This window comes from Copadichromis virginalis, linkage group LG19 (genome assembly GCF_057382275.1).
Source record: "Copadichromis virginalis isolate Kocher_CV1m ecotype Utaka linkage group LG19, C_Virginalis_male_GT1.1, whole genome shotgun sequence".
NCBI classification, from domain to species: domain Eukaryota; kingdom Metazoa; phylum Chordata; class Actinopteri; order Cichliformes; family Cichlidae; genus Copadichromis; species Copadichromis virginalis.
In genome coordinates, this window is record NC_140636.1 from 23096258 (window position 1) to 23117985 (window position 21728).

Here is a 21728-nt window from a genome sequence, read left to right on the forward strand (position 1 = left end):
TGTGTGATAACTGGAAATGACACTTTCACATCACTGTGGAGGACTTTTGGCCCACTCTTCTTTACATAATTGCTTTAATTTAGTCAGATTGGAGGGTTTTTGAGAATGAATGGTCTTTTTAGGTCATGCCAAATGATGTCAATTGGACTCAAGTCTGGACTGGACTTTGACTAGGCCACTTCAAAGCCTTCATTTTGTTTTTTTAAGCCATTTAGAAGTGGACTTTGGATGGTTTCCTTGGATTATAGCTCGAGCTTCCAAGCACAATCTCATAACCGGATATTTTACTTCAAACTTTCTGGATGAGTCAGCGATGCGTTTTGCTGAGAAAGTTCACCACTCTTCCATGTTTTATCCATTTGCCATGGAAATGGATTTGTAACCCTTTCCAGACTGATAGAAGTCAATGACTTTGTTTCTCAGCTGTTTCTTTAGATCATGGCACCATGAGTTGCTTTTTGAGGTCTTTTAGCTTCCTACACTTTGTCAGACAGGGTTTGATTTAAATGATTTTGGGATTTAATCTGGCAGTACTCAGGCCTGGCTGCGGGTACTGAAATTGGACTCATCTTTCCAAAAAATGTGGTTAATCACTGTTAATTCATGATTTAACATAGGGCCAGGTTTGCACAGCTTTTTCTTCCTCTTAATAAATAAAATCATTATTTAAAATCTATTTTTTGTATTTACTCAAGTTATCTTTGCCTACTATTATAATTTGCTTGATGCTCTGAAAAACATAAGTAAGACTAATAAGCAAAAAAACTAAGAAATCAGGAGGGGGCGGGTGTAGATCCTGTCATCATTTTTCATGCTGTCTGTGGATGTTCCTGTTTCTTCTTGTCAAGGTCATTATAATTCACTAAACCCACGGTAAAAACAAAAACTAGGAGTGAAAAACAGATTTTAGTTTAGTCAACTAAAATTTATTTTTCACTCCTAGTTTCACACACTTTCACACAACACACTAAAGTAAAATAAAAATACAGAAGAAATATCTTTAGTTTTAGGGGTTTTTGGTAAAAAAATAAATCATTGACACGTTTATTGAGACATACTATAATAATTAGAAAGACTAAAAGTAACACTGAAACTGTTAATAAAAAACAATAAAAACCAGAAACTCACTCAGTAAACAAACTGAAACTAAACAAAATTAAAAATAAATAAATCTATAATAACTCTGCTTCTTCTGTGTCCTTGCATTTATTCCCTGGCTCTTTGTGTTTATCCTTTTGGATGCTGTCAGTTTCTTGTGTATTCTTACAATTTGGCCTCATCCATCAGCAATTACAAGCCCACTTTTTCCTGTGACAATCGCTTTTTTAAGCATTTTCTGTTTTTCACTGTGTTGTCAGATGTTATTGACTAAATGATTAATTAGCTCTCATTACATAATTTTTTTTCCTTTTACATAAAATGACTGAAACAACAGCTGTTCATATCTTTTTGGTCTGTTTCTGTTTTCCACTTGATTTGTTTTTTCCACTCCAGTATTTTTGGACACACATTTTCAGTGACTATCTGCTGTCATGTGAAGCATTTTTACCATCTTCGCCTTCACTTGTCTTTCTATGAGTTATTCCTTTAAAAAAAGCCACACAAAATACATCCCCTTTTCAGTCCAATATCTTTTCCATTAAGTCATTTTCCCCCCTTCCCATCGTTCCCCTTGTCCCCGCACACTCACCCTCTCTCCTGCCGTTCCTCAGGCAGCGCACTTTGGGGATCTGAGTGAGCAGCTGGCAGTCCTCAGCTGGGGGAGGAGAGCAGAGGAGATGGCATTTTATGGTGGAAGGAGAACACACACTGAGAAAAATATTTCTCCTCGCTGCCTCATCTCACACTCTGTCACTCACCCAAACCCACAAGCACACCACGCTGCCACACTTACATGGATTTAGTGCACTTAAACAGACATAAACACAGACAAACAAGGGCATGGTTACGGATACACACCCTCAATAAGCACACTACTCAGTGCTGTGATAAAAGTCACTTAATGCTGCAGTATATGAGCTAAAGACATTCAAACATCCATCGGTGCATCCATTTCACTTAGGCTATAATAATGAGAAACACGTAAACACAAAAAAGTGCACAGGTCAGAGTGTTCAAGCAAAAGAGCTCACTGCATGATTCAATTCAAAATCCTTTTTTCCATAAACAAATCCACCAGCGAGCCAACTTCCATCATCCACTCCATGTTTCTACATGAGCCATAGCTGGCACAGAGCTGCTGTTGTAGTGGACATCATTACAAACAACACACAAGCACAGGTACACACATATACACACACACTTGGGAAGATTGGCATTAGCAGCAGAGAGTGTGTGCTTGTGTCTGTGTTTGTGATCTTGCTGAGGGATTGTGGAGAGATCAAGCAGACCCCCTCCCGAGCAGCGATACAACCTTATGCTGACAGAAACGAGCATGACAAGTTGTAATCCTCTGTGATTAAATTTGCTGTGTGTACAAACCTGTTTGTTTGCATGTAGACTGTAGAGTCAGAGGGTGTGTGTGCGTGCATGTGTATGGCTTTAGTGTTGCTCCTAATGGGGGGACAGCTGGTGTGTGTAGAGAAGACTCACAAGACTCGGGCAAGAACAGCAAAAAGTCATAGATCACTCCCACCGAACAGATGTTGTACACTTTTAGCCTGATTGTATAAGCTTGTATGCATGCATGTGAGTGTGTGAAAGCCTGTTTGCATCAGGGAATTTTTTCCCCCCAGACTACACACAAAAAAATGACAATTTTAAGAGTTTTGTGAGTTATCGTTTTAAACTACAGTATATTATCCTGTTTTTCTGAATTAACAAGATAATCATCTCATCTGTTTCTTTCTGCTGACCCAGTTCAGGGTCACAGACAACATTCACACCTACAGCCAATACAGCCTTTATTTTAGTTAAGCTAACCCATGTATGTCTTTGGACTGTGGGAAGAAGATCGGATACCCGGGGAGAACCCACGTAAACATGGGAAGAACTCCACAAACTCAACCAGCCAGTGGATTCAAACCCAGGACTTTTAGTTTGACTGATTGTGTGAATCTGTTAAGTTTAAACTGAGCTTATCTGAGTCCTGTAAATATTAATTAATCCAGTGTATGCCTGTCTCCACACTGTTGGAGTCACATGCAGGCTTGCAGTAAAGATCACTGTCCTTGATTGAGCACCATGTCCTTGTGATTAAAGCGGGCGAGCCTTAACAGGATTACGCTCGGCCAGGACAATCCCTCCTGCTGCTGCTGGCCGACATCCTCCAACACCGTCACGTCTACTAACAAATCAGCTCACACTCTCACTGCATCGGCTGACTGTCTCTCTAAATTCCACCTGCACACTTGACACAGCAGCCCTGATTTGAATATATTCACTCATTCATCTACATTTTTTCTCGGTGAAGATATTACAACAGAGTGGGAAATAAATCCATGAAGAAAAGCAAAAACGTGCTTATTTTATCATATATGTTGGTAAACTGAACCTTTATGATCAGACAATTGCTGCTCATACAGCGGGACATGTATAATATTGAAGTGGCTGCCGTGAGAGCGTGGAAATCCATGTTTATTTAAGCCTGCAATAACTGATCTGTCACGTGGGACTTGCCAGCTGTGACCAGCTGCTATGACAGCGGTGCGAGTTCATCAAAACACAAAAGTTAACCTCTAACAATGAGCTGAAACCTGCTGTAAAACACTGTAAAGGATTCAGCTTCAGAATGACTATTAGGTAATACATACACTGCAACAATCCCCAGAGTAAAAATGTTGGGTCTAAGTGGTGAGAGATTCTAACTGTACAGAAACTACAGGAAAAAATCTCCTTTACTATCTCACAGAAGTAAAACAAATAAAACTAACAATATTTGAGGAACAAAGCATGCTGTGGACCTTCCTGTTTCAAAACTGTAGCAGCTGTTGTGTTAATTGTCTGAAACTGGTAACAATGGCACCCATTAGAGTGCAGCAACTGGAGAAGTCAGCTAATTGGAGGCTCACTGGTTCACAGTCAGACTGAGTCGAAACTAAAAGTCACAAACTAGAACCAAAGTGTGTTTGAGACTGGTTCACATGATAATTAATACTGGGAATTAAAATCCAAAACAGGGAAGAGATTAAGAGTGTAGCTTAAGAACCCTTTGTTCACTGTGAACCCTGCTGGTACAGCCAAGGTGCAGGTAGACTGGCAGCAGGAGACGAGGGATAAATGAGGCATTAGTGGGCTACAGAGCTCCCGCTGCTCCTGCCACTGAGACACTACTGTCTAGATGTCTGGCCAGCTTTGACACCTCCGAGTACGAATGCACGTGTGAGGGTGTTAGTACACCGTGGATATAGGTCGCCGTGCTGTTCCCACAGACAGAGGATCCATGTGGTGGTAATTACAGAAGGCACTGGCGACATGAGCTCATGAAACTTCTCAGCCCGATGCTGACAAAGGGGAATAATTACTAAAGTGTGGTTATCCGATAATTCCACAGCCACATAAACCACATCAGCCACTTTTTACGGTGATATTAAACCAACTCAACTCAAAATTTTCAAAATGAATGAATTAAACTGATTCTGCTAGTTCTCTTTCCAGGCTGTTACTCGTGTGTTTCTCCAGCTCACTTCTGCTACAGCTGTTGTTTACGTTCACATTTTTTCATATTTGCCTCAGACATATAAAAAGCAGCCACCTGTCATTAAGTTTCTGATTTCCTATGAGCAATACAAACCTAAAAGGCCGCTCGTTTCTTCTGAAATTATTCCCTCCTACAATTTTCCAGTAATTTGGATTCCCGACTGGTTGGTATTTTCATCACACACGCTGATACATGCTTAACTGCCTTCCGGCATCAAAGTCAGGATTTTAGAAATATAAGAAGGAACAGTAAAAAAAAAAAGGGAATATAAGAACTAGTCCATTTAAAGTTTACCATTTACTTTACACTGTCTTCCTTCTGTAATCTCTCCTGACGTCCTCTGTACATATTGATGATTTGAACCAAAATCATTTGAATTAATTCGGACCTACTAACACTGATTTACAGTTCAAGTACTATACAATTTGGTACATCTCAGCTTTTTCTCCTTGTTTTCCTTTATTTTGAAAACCAGGTTCCCACTGAGACAGTAGATGATCAGTTGAAGGGCCTGATGCATCTCTTGTGTGCTACGTCAGGTCTTTGCAGGCCTTTTGTCCTCCACTTGTCCAGTTTCCTCACTTTTTATGGACACTCTGCACGGCAACCCCTGAGGCTACCAAAGCAAAAACACTGTATTATGCAGTCAGATTTTACAACGTCTGACTGTGTTTGCATGTCTTGAAACGTTTTTCACAGCAGCTTTCACAGGGAAGGTGAACTATAGAATTATAATTCAGTGTCAGTGTTTCCATGAAAGTAGCTTCAAAGTTACTCCACATAAACAAGTAAATGAATAAATTAAGAAAAATCGAAATAATAATGTGCACCATTAGTCCAAACATAAAATCTAAGTTCTCAGAAACAAGCACAGTACAGAATCTTTGAGCAAATTTAGCTTTCATTTTATATTAATATTTATTTCCATTTTCAGTTTCTTTGTTTTGTTTGCTTCAAATAATTTTTTTACAGTTTTCTTTTTTGGGGTAGGTGGGTGGGGGTTGCCATGGAGACAGCAGAAACAAGCCGTAAACTCAGAATTAACATACTTTTTTAACAGTTTTCTATTTTGTACATACAAAAGGCACAGAGCAACATCTATTCAGCATTCATCTGAAGCCTTTCTGAGCAGCAGTTCAGATACAAAAAGAACAAAACTCACGGTCAGAGCTGAAGTCATCTATCAGGATTATTTCTTGAATCAATGATGGCGGACTTCGCATCAGGACACTGAGCGGGAAAAGAAAATAAGATAAGATAAGATAAGCTAAGACTTGATCCCATGGCAGGGAAATTTGTGCTGTGATAGAAGAAGATTAGAGCAAGCACACAAGTTGGTGTCATTTCTCCTGTCTAATTTGGCCACTTGCGTCATTACCTTTTAATGGTGCGAAGAAGAGTAGAGCGGGCCTCGTTGTGAAAAGTTATGACGATACTTGTGGAGGGAAGGTCTGTGTCATAAGTCAGAGCTGCACACCTGCACGCAGGGGTGAGAAGGTCACATGTGGTAACTCATACAAACCTGGACGTCTTGTATTCACGCACACACATGCTGGACACAGTTTCAGACACATGCGATTGGCCGAGCTGCCCCGCGGAGTCGTCTCTGCATTGTTGCTGTAGTGACATAGAAATATCCAGTTGCCCAGCAACATTCGCACAGATATCTGACCCTCCGTTTTAATCTGCTACCTGTTGCTGGGCGCATTGAGCCTAGGTTATAAGGTATGAAATTCAAATATCATACACCACAACGAAACAGGAAAATAAAGGCAACAATATACATTCACTAAGGAGTCATTATTACAAGATTAACAATCACTGCACGATTGCAGCGTTTGTTTAATTAGTAAGTCGTACGGGTATGTTCACATATTAGACGTGCTGCCATTTGATATAATTACATATGAGACTTTGATGTAATTTTGTAATGAAAAAGAAATCAACAGCAGCTTATAATAGGAACAGAAAATTAAACTGGGAAAATATAGCATGCGGAACCATTATCAGAAATAAAATGAAACATCTTTATAAAAATAGTTTGGATGTTCTCAAATGTTACAATCCTCGTGAAAACCCTCTGAGGAAAAAACAGTTTGCACCAATGACTTTCGAAAACATTCATTGGTTTGTACAGTGATGTGCTGTAAAAGCTGTCACAATGTATCATCAAGTCCTATTACCTTCTTGTAGCATGCTGTCAACGTATAAAAATTTAAAACGAGGGCTAAAATACCTTAGCAACCCGTGAGAGTGGTCAGAGACTCACTGGAATATCCATATGTCATATTCAAATATTTAAATTTGGAAGTGTGAAGATTTTCTATTCCACTTATGCTGTGGTTCGCAGTGTTTGTGGGGCAAGAACAGCACTTGGGTTTTATTTAGCACTATTTAGCCATCATGATCAAGACTCCTGTAGGGATTATTCTCAAAGGAAATTCTCTGGCCAGTGATTATTTTTAGTGTTTTTTAAACGTTGAATACAGCAGAATTTCTGAAATCACACGAAGTACAGAGGGCAGAGACAAAAGCTTGAATTTTTTCATAGTTAAAATAGACGTTTTGAGTGAATTTCTCCACTTTAGTAGGATTTTACATGATTTCACAGGTCAAAGCCTCTTAGGCCGGCTGTCCCTTTCAAACAAAGGTTTAAACAGTAGGTGGGTAAAGACTGTCTGCTCACATAGAAAACCAAGAACCTGTTCAACATAAGAAGTGCATTTTTAAAGATATGTATCTAAAATACTGAAAAAATATTTTAAATAATAAGCTAATTGTTGGTAAATAAACAGCTGGCAGTATTATACTATACAGCTCATACTGTTTAGAAGTTATGTTTTCTCCACCAACACTCTAAACAGCAGTTTCATCCAGTGAAACTAGCTTTCACGAGTTTACTGTAATTTAACAGGAGAATCACTTGTTTAATTATATATTATATAATTATACATATGCATGTATAATAACCTTTTACCTGCTTTCAGCCGAGCTCACACTTTGTTTATTGCCTATTGTCCTCTTCTGTTTATGACTCACTTGTGTTGTTTCCTGCAATTTTATGCCTCAGCGTAACAGTGAACAGAACGCGGCTTTAAAAAGGAGCAACCTGCTCTGCATAAATAAAGGTTGAATAAAAAAAGAACTTTCAGTTGGCAGCCATTTAGCTGCATTTTCCAGTTATAGAAGAAGCCCAACAATCACGGATAAGTGGATTTTAGAGCAATCTGGATAAAAAACAAAACTCAAAAGAGGGAAAATATCTTCTGAGAAAAACTAAAGGTTTGTTTTACTTCAACTCAAATTGTATCTTTAAACATGACGCTGCAAACGAAAACTGGAGGAGACATTATGCACACTGAGAAAAAGGTTCCTTAGAGCCGCGAGTTAAAATGCAAACCTGTATGACCTGCTTTTGTAGCAGTGCTTGTAGTGACCACTCCACTTTAAAAAGAAATTCGAAATATTCTAAGTTACTGAGTGCACTAAAACCCAAGGCCTCTAAACTAAGCAAAGAAAATGTGTTGGAAGATTCATTCTTGATCTTTTGATCTTTAACACAGCAGAAGGCAAAAAGTTTCAACACAAGGTCCAATGTCTTCAGCAAAACAATAAATCTGATCTTTCTTTCTTTTCTTTTCTTTTTTGCCAAAAAAAGGTTTAAGTTCACGTCATGATCTGAATCACAGCAGTTTACGCTAAACGCTGCACGTCTGACGACGAACTCCCAACATCAAATCAGCTTATTAGCAGATCTTTTACACAGCTCATACAAGATTAGTCCCCGATCCACTTGTGCTGATCAGAGGAGGCAGACAGTACCTGGACTAACCCCGCTCACCTGTAGTGTCGAGTGTCTCGTATGGCTCGCTCGCTGCCCAGCCGGTCGCTCTCCTGCAGGTTGAAGGCATGGTCCTTGTACGGGTCGTCGCCTGGTTTCAGCTGCTTTGCTGCTAAGTAAGCCTTCTCATCGAAGCTGCCCAGCAGCTGGCCCTGCTGCTCGGCCCGAGGGGGCTGGGTCACCTGCACAAAATGATGAAAGCTGGATTCAAATGCTAAGAAAAACAAGGATTGTTGTGAATGACTGATACTCAAAAGTGTGCACGAGTGTGATTTAAATTGTATACACACACAAAACTCTCTTGCTGTCACTCAGGCATACACAGGTGATTTTGACTGTCAACACTCCACTCGCTCAGTGCCTTTTATCAACAATCAGCACCTATAATTCCTGTGAAAGTGACACACAAAGGGAACTGTCTGTCTTAACAAACTCTACAAGACACCTGTCTGCATTTGGGAATAATTTGGGATCCAGTATCCTCCTCAAGATAAGAGAAAAAATAACTCTGACATCTCTGAAGATTAAAAACAGCTCATCTGATATTTGTAAGCCCTTACACTCTGCTAACTAAACATCTCACAATCTTGTTTTTTTAAATGTGACTTTGTAATATCTGTTCAGGGACATCCCCCCCAAAACCCTCTTGGCAATCTCTGGCATATTTCCTGCCATAATTATTAATGTGCAGCATCCCTGCTAAATAAGGCAAAAAATAAATAAATTGCTTTAACTTTTAATCCAATGTGAAGAAAAGTACAAGCCAAGTGATTAAAATGTAAATGCTATTTTCTTATTCAGGTCATCGTGTCAGTGCTAACAGGGCAAAACGGGATGGGCACTCATCAAATCGGAATACATATTCTATAAATCCTCAGTAATTAATGGTTTTTTCCCGCAAGGAGCTTTAACACTCTCTGGCAGCCTGGGTGAGTGGGAGGTTAAAATAGCTGATGAATACATAAAGGGAGATGAGAGCAGCCCTCATTAGAGATGCAACGGCAAAATGGACAGAGACAGAAAGGCAGCGGTTTTGTACTGCGCCGCTTTATTAAAGGTCGGTGTAAGCAGGGGGATTTAGAGAAAGCTCCTGAAGAGGTTCAGGTAAGACTGACCTCATTTTCAGTCACCCCAGAGGAGCAGTATGACCCCGCAAGCCTCAAGGATTCATGCTCAAATATATCTGCGCTGCACAGCTAGAGAGAAAGCCAGCTGAAGGGCACACTTACTATAGCAGCGAGACCTCTAGTTTTAAGGCTGTAATGTATATTTTTCAACAGTGGACCAGGTGATGATAAAGCTCAAAATCTGACTGTTCAGTTTACCGCCTTTTAGCTCATTGTTTTGGTTTTTATTTGGTGGTTAATGGTGGGAATTCGAGGAGCAGCAGCCTTATTACATCAGCAACATGAAACAAACTAAACAAATTGCATCCAGCAGGTGAAAATAGTCATGCTGACATTATTCAGAATCAATGCTAATGTCACTTAATGCCTGGTGGAGGAATCTGTGCATGTGGGATTAAATTGGGCCAGCTAGCAGCTAGTACATACATTAGCTCATGAACTTGAGCTCTTTAGACTTCTTGGAATTTCTTTAAAAACTACACTAATTTATTTTGACAAGTGCATACAGTGGTGGCAGCATATTTCTGATAGATCAGCACAAAATACGGGTTTATGTTATTGAAATAACAGCAAAATGCTGCCTGAATTTGCAAAGTTTAGACATTACAGCTTACATAATATGTAAAATAGGTCTAAATTCTAGTCTATAAGCTTACTCATTATATTTTATATGATAGTCATTTTTTATCTTTCAGAGAATTGCTGAGTTATGATGTTTTTTCTACAAAAGAAAAACAAAAATCAAAAATACGTAAAATACTAAGTCTCATTCTCTTGTATATACCAAATTGAAAGCTGTAATCATGAGCTGAGTACAAAATTTAATGAAATCCACTTCAATCAATTGATCATTAAAGTGATAACCAAGCTGTTTGAACTCACTCTATGCATCAAGTACATTTCACTGATAAGGACATATAATTTTCTATCTTTTTTTACATCTACTTGCTAATTAGATGTAGATAGATTTCTAATAAAATTACTCATCTGTATGCAAAACAGGATTAATCCTAATCCTAATTTCAGAAGCCATTTACAGATGGCAGGAGTATTTGAGGAAAACACCAAACAAAGCCCGGCAGCTTTAGCTTTGAAACAGTAACAGCTTCAACAAATCTAATCTGTTTGGCTCGATCGATTGGCAAACCAGATTAACTGCAGCCAATTACAGAAAAATTTAAATTTAAATTTCTTTGGCTGTTATTGTAACATTTTCTAGCCCTGTAACCTGATGCTTGTTACACAGAGAAATACATGAGAATTTATTTAGCTATTATTTATTTTTACGTATTTGATTGATGTTGAGCAAATTGAAATCAATTTTTCCAGGATGACAAAAACCAAACATAAATCCAATAAAATACCCAACTGAATGACATTTAAACTGAAATTAGATGTGTTTTTCATATAATTTAATCAAGGTTGATTAAGTATACCAGATTCATTTAGATGAAAATATAGAGGTGTGATAATTTATTTATTTATTTATTTATTTAGGATAGTGCATGTTAATGAACATAAATGTAAAAAAAAAAATTACATGAATGCAAACATACCAGATTATAGCCAAGGGCTCATTTCCATCTGTTGTCCTTAAGAATAAAAAATAGACATAATAATTCATAAAAATTCATCGTTCATTCATAATAAAAAATCCATCACCAAACTTACGCATACACACCATTCTGTTCCCAAATAAAACATTAAAACTATACAACTCATACATGATCACACACTTGATTTGTTTTGAATTATGCTCATTCAGCAGATTCTGGTAAATTTACAATCATTTTAAACAAGAACAGTTCTGGCTTTTTAGAGCTAAGGTACTCTATGTAAAGCAGGCTCTTAAGGCCCAAACTGTTATCATTTGTGAATGTAAACAAACTGTCCATTAGCAGTCTCTAAATCATCTCGGAGGGGACACAATCGGGGCTACGGGCCTATATTTATCACTGCTATTAATTTATCTTTTCAGGCTGGAGCCAAGCCTGAGATAACAGAGTCAGGCCATGGACTAGAAAATCTGCAAAACAAGTGGGATAGCTTAATAAGTATATGTTGCATGTGAAATTCATTATTATGTTAAGTTCTTCTACCATAACGTGATATTTTGACTGTTTTTTATCTTCGCGTTGTTCTGATTTCTTTCCAAAATCCCTTGGTTATCTGTAAATATCATCATGACTAAATATTAAAAGCTACAAAAAATGGTACAGAGAGGATATTAAGATATAAATAACAGAAGGCGCTTTGAGGCTCGGTCCACTGAATTAAACATGAGCTTAGTCTGGAAGATGAACACATGTCCGCTCTTTCAGGCTGAGTTAAAAGACTCAACAAGTCACATGCAAGTGCAATCTGCCTGATTGCCCGGAGACGCAGCCCTGCTGTGGCTGTGGTAACAGATGAGTCCACAGAACATCTATGTAGGTGTGTACTAATTTGAATATATTTTATTTCACCCCATGTGTGAAGCACTTTGTGTATTTTTAAAAGTGCTACGTAAATGAAATTATTATTATTACTGTCAAGCTAGTTTTCATCATCAGCAAAACTGGTTCTTTTCTCTAAAGAGTATTTTTGGTCATTTAAAAAAGCAGACTTGCACATTTGGTATACGCTTGGAGACTGACATCTAACAGGGATTCATTTAAAATGAAAAGACACAATGCCAGGGGAAGGTAGTTTCAGGTCGAGCAAGACAGATACGTTCATAAACACTCTGTGAACAACAGCAATGAGCCACCTACATATTAGGCCTAGACCCTGCTCTGCAACTTTACATGGTCTGCCTCCTTTAGTAATAATACCACTTACAGTTGATCTTGGAATATCTAGGAGAAAGAAATTTCACAGTCCGACTTATTATAACAGTGGTTTTGTATGACAGCACCACACTCAGACTCAGTCAGCTCTTTAGAACGAGCCAGTCTTTCACAAATGTTTGTAAAGGCTACGTGCTTAAATTTATATGCCTGTGGCAATGGGACTGAACACACCTGAGTTCAAAGACTAAGAGGTGTGGCCCAACACTTTCATCCATATAGCTAATGTGTATTGATATGCAAATTTTCTTTTCAGAGAAAGATGGGTGGGTAAATTTAGAAATTATATCCCAGTGTAGGTGTCGGCTCATCGAGGATTCTATAAGAACACATGAGTTTGGAATAATTATAGAGCTGTTTCTGCTTTAGTCATTTCATCTTATTTGGGTTAAGTCAGTCAGGAAAGAAATATGCGCTGCATTTCTTTAGGACATACCAGGATCGAACAGGGTTTATACTACAGGCAATCGAATTTAAACAAACCACGCACACTTTGCAGATTAGATGGGTTTTGGAGTTAAAACTCTTGATAAATAAGAAAAAAAACCATTTTCTTGGAATGCTGCTTATTTTTGCAATGTTTATCCGGGTTTTAAAAGCTTTTGTGTTTGTGTAGTGGAAGTTGCCAAACTACAAAGCATTAGTTGAGCTTTGTACTCTCACAAAGTCTTCAAGTTATGTATGCATCACTGTAATGGAATATGTAGTTAATCCTAGCTCAGACGAGATTGTTAACAGCACAGTTCTCTCATGAAGTGCATGTCAGAAATAATGTTTGACAAAAAAAAAAAGTCTGGGCACCCAGACCAGCAGTCTGAGCCGGTTCCAGGTACTGACAACTTCTTATTATCAAATCATACATTAATAATGTTAGTAACCAAAAAAGAAAAATTAGTAGGGGGGACACGTGTTGCAAGAAAAAATGACAAAGTAATTGGCTGATGTGGCTCTGCGATGACATGATATGAGGGGAGCTGTGCAGGTTGGCGAGGCTGTCAGTTAGTGTGAACTCTAAAATCAAATTAGACGATGAAAAATGCTCGTGCACTTGGTTACTGTAGCAAAACAAAAGCAATTCTGGGAAACTGGAGGCTCAGTGGGAGAAATGTGGAGGAAAAAAGTGGAGACAGTGCCGACAGCTTTCAAAGATGATGTATTAGTGATTCAAAAGCATTTAATGAACATAAGTGACAAAAAAGAGAGGCCTAAGAGGACGGAAGGAGGAGAGAATGACAAGAAAGAAGGATGGAAAGAAAGAAATTGTTAAGGAGGGAATACATGAAAAAGAAATAGATAGATGGTGGAAAAAAAATAGATAACTAATGAAGAAGATAAAATAAAGATACAAAGGAAATAAGGAAAGAATAAAGAATGAGAGGAGAGATTGGGCAATAAAGGGAAAGACAAAGTGAAAAGAAAGGAAGGGAAAAATAAACAATTGGAAAGTCTGTAAGAAAGAAAGAAAGAAAGAAAGCCTTCCTCTGTACCAGCCTGCTCTTGTTGAACCGTGGGACCCTGCTGTGCCGAGCTGGCAGCCTGTGAGCTTCAGGTCAGATTACCAGGACAAACTACAACTAGAAAATCTCAGTTTGGTGATAAAGGTGAACGACCCCGCTGAGCAAATCAAAGATTACAAACAGTAAAGGCTTCACTTTCAAAACTAAAGCATACAGACCAAAGAACAATCTGATTAGAAGTGAGGTCTGTTTATGGTTCAGCAGCAGTTTGCAGTTTATGGCACAAGCTTGTAAACTGTGACGGGGACATGATACACCTCGCTCTCTCCTCTGACTGCAGTCACACTGAGGGTTTTTTAAACGAATTCCATATTTGTTTGTGTGCATTCTCCGATCATCGCCATACTCTTGGCCAGTGCTCACACACTAATGCAAACCACAGCTTCCTCTCTTCTGCTCCAGAGGGCCTGCCTGCATAGATGCCACAACAACCCCACTGCTTGGTATTTGCCCCTGAATTAATAAATCCTGCGAACAACGCTTTAACAATTTGGCTGCTGCTGGAGGGAAACGCTTTGACATGTTGGCACACAACCCCAGCCACATCTGAGGCAATTTTATTGGTCTAGTAAATTGTGAAAGAGGCTCGAGTGTGCAGTATTTCCACATCAGTCCCTGTCTCCTTAAAACTGAACTGGATACACACACTTAAGTGATTTTTATATTTGCTTACTGGGTGGTAGTGGCATAGATATCTGAGGGAAAGTGCTTGGTTATGCCTTTGCCCTAAAAATATTCTATTAAGATTCACTTTTACTTTAAATTTTACACATAATCTCTTATTGTTTAAGCAAAAACCTTTCCACCTTCTGACAAGATTAAAAGGAGCTTTTAGTCATTTATATTGAGTCAATGACCTGTCAGTTATTCCCAGGATACCAGATTATTTTTCTGCACTGCTCTAAAAGCACAAGCTACAGGTCTTGTATCTCTTCACACTAAATGCAATAGAAAGCCTGCAGCCCGACTAGACTGGATATTCTAATCTGAGCTGGCATGTAGCCAGTTCCAGCTCTATACTGTTCAGATCGCGTCTGTAGGCTGTGTTGCAACCTGGTGGCTACTAAAAGTCAAGCCTGACGACCACCACACCTACAGTCTCGGTATTTTTCCTCCTTCCCTCAGGCAACAACAGGCGAATACAGACATGACCTGACTGAAACAGGCCCTTTAATGACAGAATGCCCGACCTGGGAGTCCGTGTTTTTCACCTCACATTTGCAATCAGGGAAAGGTCGCAGCATAATGTGGTTTACTAGGCGTTTGCGCACGACGCACGAGACTTACGGAAAGCCTCTTACGGGTACTTGAGGTTCCCTGGCGTCGGGTGTGCAGCTCAGAAAGGCGGGGAAACGCAACAAAATAGGGCTGCACGGCAGGCTGTAGATTGCTCTGCAGGTTGCGTGCACCTGACGAGGTTGAAGTCGGCGCTCAAGCCTGCAGCCTACACGTCCAGTCAAACTGTGACACTTACAGCTGTGCAGCACCACCTCCACCTCCATCCTCATCATCCGTGGGTTCGCGCACACACATGCACATCAACATGCAGCACACACTCTCCTGCAGCTCGGCGCCTTCAGCAACAGCGCCGCTCTCATCCCCCCTTTCCTCTTTATCTCTCACAGCCGTGCTCACTCACTATCAGCGGGATGGTCCTGTCATCCCGGTGAATCTCCAGTCGACCGGGGATCACCTTCTGCCCGTGGCCCCTGCCGCGAGTCTGCGAAGCCGATGACGACGGCGACGACTGGGGCTTGTTGTCCTGCCACAGGTAATAAAACGTCCCTAAGATCCATGCAACGGTCAGAATCGCGATGGCGTTGGCCCGTATCCTTCGCATGGTGAGCCCATACGGAGGGCTCCGCAGCCTGGCTGGTTCAGGTCCGTGCGCCGTGGAAGGTACAGCCTCCCACGCCGGTGATGGGTCGAACCGCAGCGCAGACAGACAGCCTCTCTGTCTCTGTCTCTGCGCGTACAGCCGCTTCTACCAGAGCGATGCCTCTCTGCTGGGATTTGCGCACTGACAGAGCCACGGTCCTAGCGCCGAGTCATATCATCTCCCCACTCTCAAACACTCGCGCGCTCACGCACGCTCACGCGTTATCCATCCGCTGGCTGTGATGAGGAGAGCGCGTCCAATCTACGACGAGCAGCTGACACGCAAGCTTGGGTGCAGATCATTGGGGGAAACAAAGGAAAGACTCAGATGAGAGATCTTCACTTCTGGCTCTTTCAAGCTTTAATTCGCGGTGATCTTTTAGTTTTTACTCCCTTTGCGCGTCACTGAAGCAATGCTGGTTGGTTTTACCTACATGAACATCACCTCTTTCCCTTTAAACCAAAAGCAGCTCCCCTTGTTTGTAGAATAGCCAAAGCATTAAGGGTGTAGGGTAGCTAAGTCGACCTCCACCCAATGCTTTAGAACGGCATTTGGAACAGATTTGAGGAGCTGTGTCTTTGTACTTCGAGTTTCCGAAGGTAGTTTTTAGAGGCAAATATTTTACTTTTAGTCTTTAAAGTTGATTCGTTTAAATAACACGAGGCATTTTTGGAGGTTCAGCATCCTGAAGAAGAAAATCAGAGGTGAAATAGAAAATGTTGGGCTGTAACTAAATGTGTTTATGAGTCTTTATTACAATACAAAAATAATTAATAGGGGAAAAATGCTCATCACATTCACAGAAATGTTTGGATGTCTTTTTCTTATTCTGTTTGTAGTATTATAAAAACGAAGAAAAACAGCAAGTTTCGTTCTATAAAAAAACTACAAATGAGCAATTCATTTGCATTATTTAATTCATCTACCAATCAATAAACCGATTTCTAAAGCTGTGGTAAGTTGGGTTTTAAGAGGAAAATCAATAATAACCTTTCAGCTTATTATAATTTAGCAGTCTGGGAGAGAACTGGGCTGCTTTACCTCAGTGGGCTTTCAGGCTTTTATGACAGGAGACTTTGGCCAATCAGTGCTCTTTTAAAATCTCCCATTCAGACATTTTCAGGATAAAACAAAACTCTTATTATAACAAAGTGGGGTTGAGCAATAGTTAAGTAGTGGGTTTTCATCTGGTCCCCTTTACTTGCTATTTTTCAGCAGATGAGAAGCACATGCAAATGACCATCTGGTGGGCATTGCTTAGAGCAAAGATGGGAGAGCTGTAGGAGAAGCCGCAGTCGTGTTTTTGTCTTTTTTCCACATCTCCGTCTCCACGTCACTTTGCATCACTTCAGTCCAATCCAGGTTTATTTATACAGGGCCAATTCCCAACAACAGTCGCCTGAAAGTGATTTATACTATAAAGACCCTACTGTATTCGAGGAACATCCCTGCACTTAAACAATCCTCTGTGAGCCAACACTTTGCGACGACGGGAAGGAAAAAAATCTCTTTTAACAGGAGGCATGCTGCTATATAAACACAGCGACTGAAAAGTGCTCAGTGTGTCATATGACATCCTGCAGCAGCCTGAACCTATGACATCATAATTAACTGATTGTTCAGGGTCACTTAATCCTGGTTTAAGCTTTATCAAAAAGGAAAGTTTTGAGTCCAATCTTAAACATATCTCTATTTAGCTGTGTATGTGTGATTGCACTGTCTCTTATGGGTCCAACACTCATGACAAATGGCAACTTATTGATCAAGCATGGTGTCCAACCATGCAGATAATTAGGTTTTGTCCCTGCAATTTATAATGGAGGTCAGTGTAGTTTAATCTGTGGTGTGCAAAGCATGAAAAAAAACGTCACCTTCTTCTATTCCAGCAACAGTGGTTCTCTTATTTCTTAATTTGCAAATGTAATTGGATTAGTTTCTTATGCACAGAGATATGAATCAAAACTGAAATGAAATGCTGGCCAAATAAAACCAGAACCGAACCAGCTACACATAATGAGAAAAAATTCATTCACTTAAATATATTGACCCTTTTAATTTCTTCAGTACAACATCTGCTTCATGCTGAATCTAAATAAAACCTGCTGCAACATTTTTCCTCATTGCACAGGTAGGCTCATTAGTCTACCTATGCATTTTAAATAACGCTTCTAAATTTGGAGCCTCCAGCTCTCGCCGAGTAAATTAAGCAATGCAGCTAAACCGATCACGAAGACAAAGGAAGACTTTGTAGCAGCATGAATATTTAACTCTTGGTTTGCACAGATGACCTTTGCAACTATGACATATTCTGTGTGCGAATAAATCAGAGGCGTACGAAAAAGTCAGAATACATTAGCCTGAGAGGACCCCTCTCCAAAATCCGTAACAACCTTTAAACGGCCTCAGACACCAGCGAAGAAATCAGAGCAGCGCTATAACACCCCAGAGGCATAACAGAGCTGTGGAGGCTGAAATTTCTCATCTTATTCCCTCTCTGCTACAAGAAACAGAAAAAACAGCCCACAATATGAGCTCATCCAGCCCCACCTAACAGAAAATGCTATGTGTGCGACGTCCTCACAAAGCTAGGCCCACCGCTACAACATTGGGAATCAGGAATGCCGAGTTTTCCTTGACAGAAGAAGATAAAGAAATGTGATCCAGCAACGGTGGAGGGAAGGCAACGAGGAGCAAAATGAAATCAATAACTGGAACACAAACCCGTCTGCAGCTGTGCACTGTTATGTTTTTAATTGCTGATGCATTCAAGCAATTATTTTGTGATGAAGCACGCTCAGAAATGCCAACAGGCTTACTTTTCTCTGTTATTTCTGGTGTTTAATAGAACCACTTTCTAATGAGTTTATAACTCCTGTGGCTTTAAATTTCTAAAAAGCTAATTACATGCTTTTTGCATCAGTTATAAGCGTGGGTGAGAGCTTGTAAAAAAAAAAAAAGAACTCCCTTTACCACTATGGTGTATGGTCATTCCACAAGGAACACAGACAGTTGGTTGCACTAATTAGTGTGAATGCTTGAAAAGCATTCACAGTATTGTTCTTCTAATCTTTATTATTAGTGTGAATGCTTGAAAAGCATTCACAGTATTGTTCTTCTAATCTTTATTATTGTGTGGATGCTTTAAGCATCCACACTATTGAGTTCCTGTTTCTCTTTATTGTGTGGATGCTTTAAGCATCCACACTATTGAGTTCCTGTTTCTCTTTATTGTGTGGATGCTTTAAGCATCCACACTATTGAGTTCCTGTTTCTCTTTATTGTGTGGATGCTTTAAGCATCCACACTATTGAGTTCCTGTTTCTCTTTATTCTTTATTGTGTGGATGCTTTAAGCATCCACACTATTGAGTTCCTGTTTCTCTTTATTCTTTATTATTATTATTATTATTATTATTATTCTAGTTGCTTCCGTACACTTTTTGGCACTTAACTACTTCCACAATTTTCAGCCGATTTTCACCGTTCAAATTTTAAACTATTCTGCTATTTTTGCTCTTTCTTGCTACGATTTTTGCTATTTTTAACTATTATACTTTTTAAAATATTCCACTTTTTTCCTTTAATTTGTCCCATTGAAATGAATGGGAAACTTCTGCAATTCTGCTAAAATTTGCTTGTTTTTGAAACTTAACTACTTCCTCATATTTTCACCTAGAACAACCATTCAAACTTTAAAATGTTCATAAATTATTGGGCTATTCAGGTATGATTCAGCTTTTTGAAATCTTTTACTGTTTTACTTTTATGCCTCTTAAAGTTTTGAGTTGCAAAATTGTGATTTTTCACAAAATACATGCGTTGTTATGGTTGCTATGCTCTTGGCTTCCAGTGTGCCACTGAAGGTTTTGCAATTTTCACTTCATGTCCGAACAACTTCTTGCTACTTGCTCAATTTTCACTCAACTTCCACAAATTATACATCAAAACGTAGGTATTTTTGCTGGCTTTCAGAAAATGTCACTATCATTGTTGTGTGATTTATAGAATTTTTGCAAATCTCCTCAGACCAACACAAGGTCTCAAAACTCTCCATATAAAGTCAATGGAGAGCTTGTTCAAAATCATCGCTGGATTTCTGTAATGAGAGGCATATTCGAATCGTCATATCTCCTTAACGAAGCGACTTTAAGACATGAGGCTTGTCCCCGAATATCTTCAGACACCCCTGACGCTCACAATTCAAGAATTTCTTTCTCACCTATTACCGTTCTGAAATGAGTTGGACTTGTTTGAGGGTAGGAAATTCGTCCTTCGCTCAGATTTCTTCAGATTTCAATCTCTGGAAATGAACCACTTTTTTCTCTCGTCATAACTTTTTTTTGGATTTCCACAGAGACCTGAAAATTTCCATGATTGTTCACCAAAGCCTGCTGTCTCTTACGGTGAAAGAATGATATCGATACTCCAAATAGATTTCGAGTTACAAAGCGTTGTTTGAGGGCAAGTCAAGGCAGTTTTTGCTTCGCTCTACTCAGTTATGGTGCATTAGAAGTCAAATATCTTTAATAATTCATATTTTAATGATAAATTGTAAACACTGGAAGATTCCCCCATCTCTTCTGAACAAAACGGTGTAAGAATGACCGCTCTAGCCCCTACGGTTTGGAAATTATGGTCATTTGTTTGAGGGGAGTCCTCACTATGAGAAATAGGCTGCAATAATCCTGTGCATCTCTGTGCTGCGTGTGTAAAAAGAGGCACCTGTTTTGGCGGGAAAAAGTACACAGGCTCTCTGATTGGTGGATTCAAATTCAGCAGCTCCCAGGCTGACCTAGAAACTTACTTCTCTCTCCCTGTGCATTTTTTTGCTGATTTTTGTCATTTAACAAGTATATTTGAGGGACCCTCAGCATGTTCAGCATTTTTTCAGCTGTCCATTTTGCTTTTCCAATTTTTCTGTTTAACTGATTACTATTGTGCTAAATCATACTATTTCTGCTATTTTATAAGATTTGTGCCTAATATAGTATTTCTGCTAAATTACAGTATTTCTGCTTTTTATACTATTTGTGCTAAAACATAGTATTTCTACTAAATGTAGTATTTATGCTTAATCATACTATTTCTGCTTTTTATGGGATTTGTGCCTAATATAGTATTTCTGCTTTTTATAGGATTTTTGCTCAAACATAATATTTCTACTAAATGTAGTGTTTATGCTTAATCATCCTATTTCTGCTTTTTATAGGATTTGTGCTTAATATAGTATTTCTGCTAAATTATAGTATTTCTGCTTTTTATAGTATTTGTGCTAAAACATAGTATTTCTACTAAATGTAGTATTTATGCTTAATCATAGTATTTCTATATATTTCTGCCAGGTCCCCAGGCAGCCAATCCTCTGTGAGGACTTAGACATTCAAATTTTCAAATCAGGGCCTGCACGGTTTCCCAGCCAATCATATATGTGTCCTGAGGCATTGAAATTTGCATATTGGGGCCTTCATGGCTTCTAAGCCAGCCAATCATATCTGAGGGCTGAGGAATTCAAATCCACAAATCAGGGCCTGCACGGCTTCCCAGGCAGCCAATCATATATGTGGCCTCAGGCATTCAAATTTGCATATTGGGGAATTCGTGGCTTCTAAGTCAACAAGTCATCCATGTCGTATATCTCTAAAAATTCACATTTTAATGATAAATTGTTAACACTGGAAGATTCCCCCATCTCTTCTGAACAAAACGGTTTAAGAATGACCGTTCTAGCCCCTACGGTTAGGAAATTATGGTCATTTGTTTGTGGGGAGTCCTCACTATGAGAAATAGGCTGCAATAATCCTGTGCCTCTCTGTGCTGCGTGTGTAAAAAGATGCACCTGTTTTGGCGGGAAAACGTAAACAGCCACTCTGATTGGTGGATTTAAATTCGGCAGCTCTC

At 39.3% G+C, this 21728-nt stretch overlaps 1 protein-coding gene across 1 annotated transcript in view; it reads right to left on the minus strand.

Annotated features, from left to right (window-relative positions):
- galnt16 (UDP-N-acetyl-alpha-D-galactosamine:polypeptide N-acetylgalactosaminyltransferase 16) overlaps positions 1-16027 on the minus strand; it is a 37282-nt gene extending 21255 nt beyond the window's left edge. Inside the window, exons 1-5 of the mRNA XM_085440874.1 lie at positions 15592-16027; positions 8481-8662; positions 6018-6116; positions 5802-5869; positions 1691-1756 (exon numbers count right to left, since the gene is read on the minus strand). Coding sequence (XP_085297000.1) covers positions 1691-1756; positions 5802-5869; positions 6018-6116; positions 8481-8662; positions 15592-15792 — 616 coding nt within the window. The 5' untranslated portion in view covers positions 15793-16027. The remainder of the gene's footprint in view (positions 1-1690; positions 1757-5801; positions 5870-6017; positions 6117-8480; positions 8663-15591) is intronic.
- Between the last annotated feature and the right edge of the window lie 5701 nt (positions 16028-21728).